We start from the raw sequence: 2,345 nt of genomic DNA, 5'->3' as shown, positions 1-2,345 counted from the left end.
TCCAAATTTTCTTCAACGGAGAGTCTCCAGACTGATTAGCGAGTGAAATCTTGAAAGCTTGCGAGAGCAGGATGGTCTCATGAGGCTAGGCGTCCTCCACCACAACATCTTCTTCCCCGCTTTCCTCCTCTAAATAAAAAATGGATGACGGAGGAGACTCATCCACGACCTCCTCCTCTTGCATGTTTCCTCTGTCCATAGCGTTCCTTGACAGCGTCGTTTCTAAGTCACCAATTTAGTGCTACTTGGTCCCAATGGAATTTCCCATTGGGAACCTACTAGCACTAAGACGCTAACTGGTTAGCATCGGCCACAATCAAACCTGCTTGCGAACCTTCCGCCACAACAGTCCCGCCCCCTTGATAAACGACCAATCACATTCACTTTATTCACTCATGTAAAGTTATTCACTCAGGAGAATTTAGAAAAGCAACGGTTGAAACAGCCGCTTCCCTACGACTCAAACTCAACGCTATTTCTTACATTTTTTATTGAAAGACCTTCTTGGATGGGAAGGGAAACGTCTTCGGACATCGAAATAAAGTCCAGCGGATTGTTTTTTTTACTTTTTTGGAATGATTATGACCTGGATGACTGAGAATCTACAAAAGCGATAATTTTCATTAATTTTCATTAAAAAAGTAATATATGAAGAAAACCTGTTACCAAAAACAAAAGTGGTAAAATCCATACAAACAGAATTTGCCAGAATATTAAACAAAAAAACTTCTGACATCAATATATGTTGTCCTATGATTTTACATTTTGCACAACCACATTTTGTGGAAAATGATGAGATGATTGTCACCAAAAACAAGAAGGCCTTCACTTTAAATGCTTCCATTCTAAAAGGCAATTACCCTTTTTTGTAAACATGCTAAAATAAGGCAGGTGGTGAGAAGTTAATCTTGCACATGTACCCAGGTCCAGGTGAGGGCGGGCCTCTTCCACGGCACAGAGCTGCTTTGCAAGCCGGCGGTGAGCAGCGAGAGCAGCGGCCGCTCGGAGCACACCTGGAAGGACAACGCTCTGGAGTTTGAGATCTCCATCTCCGACCTGCCGCGCATGACCCGCCTCTGCTTCGCCATCTACGGCGTCATGGATAAGGTCAAAAAGCAGAAGTCTACCAAAAATCCTCACATAAATAAATACCAGACCATCCGAAAGGCAGGGAAAGTGGTGAGTAGCTCTGAAAGAGGGTCCCAAAGTAACCTGTGGCGCCTGTGTGATGTAACACTGACTGGTGGATAACCGTTTGATGCAGCACTACCCCATAGCTTGGGTCAACACCATGGTGTTTGACTACAAAGGGCAACTGAAGACTGGAGACATCATCCTGCACTGCTGGTCTTCTTTTCCAGGTAGATCGCAGACATTTCTGCTTTGGTTTTCATTCGATTTTCTGCAGGCTAATTGGGTTTTTTTTTTTTTTTTTCAGATGAACTTGAAGAGATGCTGAACCCAATAGGAACCATTCAGACTAACCCGTACACTGAGAACGCCACGGCGCTGCACATCCACTTTCCAGAGTACTCCCCCCATCCCGTCGTCTTTCCCGCCTTCGACAAGGTGGGTCCAAACCTGGAGCCGTTCAGAACGGGAGGGACACAATAAGCCGGAGGCTAATTCTGATTTATTTATTGGTGCCTGCCATAGCAAGGGAATGCAATGGCAGGCACCAATAATCACAATGGCATTCTATGCTCAATAGGCACCTATTATTATTATTTCTGTTTAAAAACTGACTCTTTATTTATTTATTTATATATTTATTCTTCTTCTGTCAACATTAATGCGGCCAAACTGCACCCACCCAATATAAGTATCAAAATGTCCGGCTCAGTCTCGAGATGGGTGCTATTATTTTTGTAAGCGATTTGAGATGCCATGGCGATGTAATTAGCAAAAAAAAATCCCATAGGAATGAATGGGAGATGGGAGAAAGAAGACATAAAAATCCATGAATTTTTAGCCTTTGCTGTTTGGTCATATGTTCACCTAGAAACACAATTTAAAGCTCCGTTTGTAGATTAATCCTTTATCTTTCAAAAACTGAAAGATGTTGAAAACTGCTACGGTTTTTTTCTAAAATCAGCCTTAAAGCACCACAAATTTTGAGCAAAATCCAGCAACTCCGAATGAGTCAACTGATTTTTCAAAGTGAGAGAGACGTGTTTTTTTTAAAAAGAGCATCTAACATTTGGAAGTCGCTGTCATGGCCACATATTTGGCACTAGAATCACCATTTTTGGTCAGTTTGTAGATTGAAGCCTGTTCCTAAAGGAAATCCAAAATTTCCTTGGAGAATTTTCTAGTTTTTTATATTATTATTATATATATTTATG

General features: G+C 41.7%; 1 protein-coding gene across 1 annotated transcript in view; it reads left to right on the top strand.

Annotated features, from left to right (window-relative positions):
- The window catches only part of pik3cb (phosphatidylinositol-4,5-bisphosphate 3-kinase catalytic subunit beta), a 131,608-nt gene that overhangs the window by 101,708 nt on the left and 27,555 nt on the right, over positions 1 to 2,345 (top strand). The window contains exons 9-11 of the mRNA XM_015371447.1: positions 925 to 1,179; positions 1,265 to 1,361; positions 1,439 to 1,569. Of these exons, the coding sequence (XP_015226933.1) occupies positions 925 to 1,179; positions 1,265 to 1,361; positions 1,439 to 1,569 (483 nt within the window). The remainder of the gene's footprint in view (positions 1 to 924; positions 1,180 to 1,264; positions 1,362 to 1,438; positions 1,570 to 2,345) is intronic.

This window comes from Cyprinodon variegatus, unplaced genomic scaffold, assembly GCF_000732505.1.
Source record: "Cyprinodon variegatus isolate N-32 unplaced genomic scaffold, C_variegatus-1.0 Scaffold58, whole genome shotgun sequence".
NCBI classification, from domain to species: Eukaryota; Metazoa; Chordata; class Actinopteri; order Cyprinodontiformes; family Cyprinodontidae; genus Cyprinodon; species Cyprinodon variegatus.
Note: the sequence above shows the minus strand (reverse complement) of the source record. Positions and strands in the feature narration are given on the sequence as shown.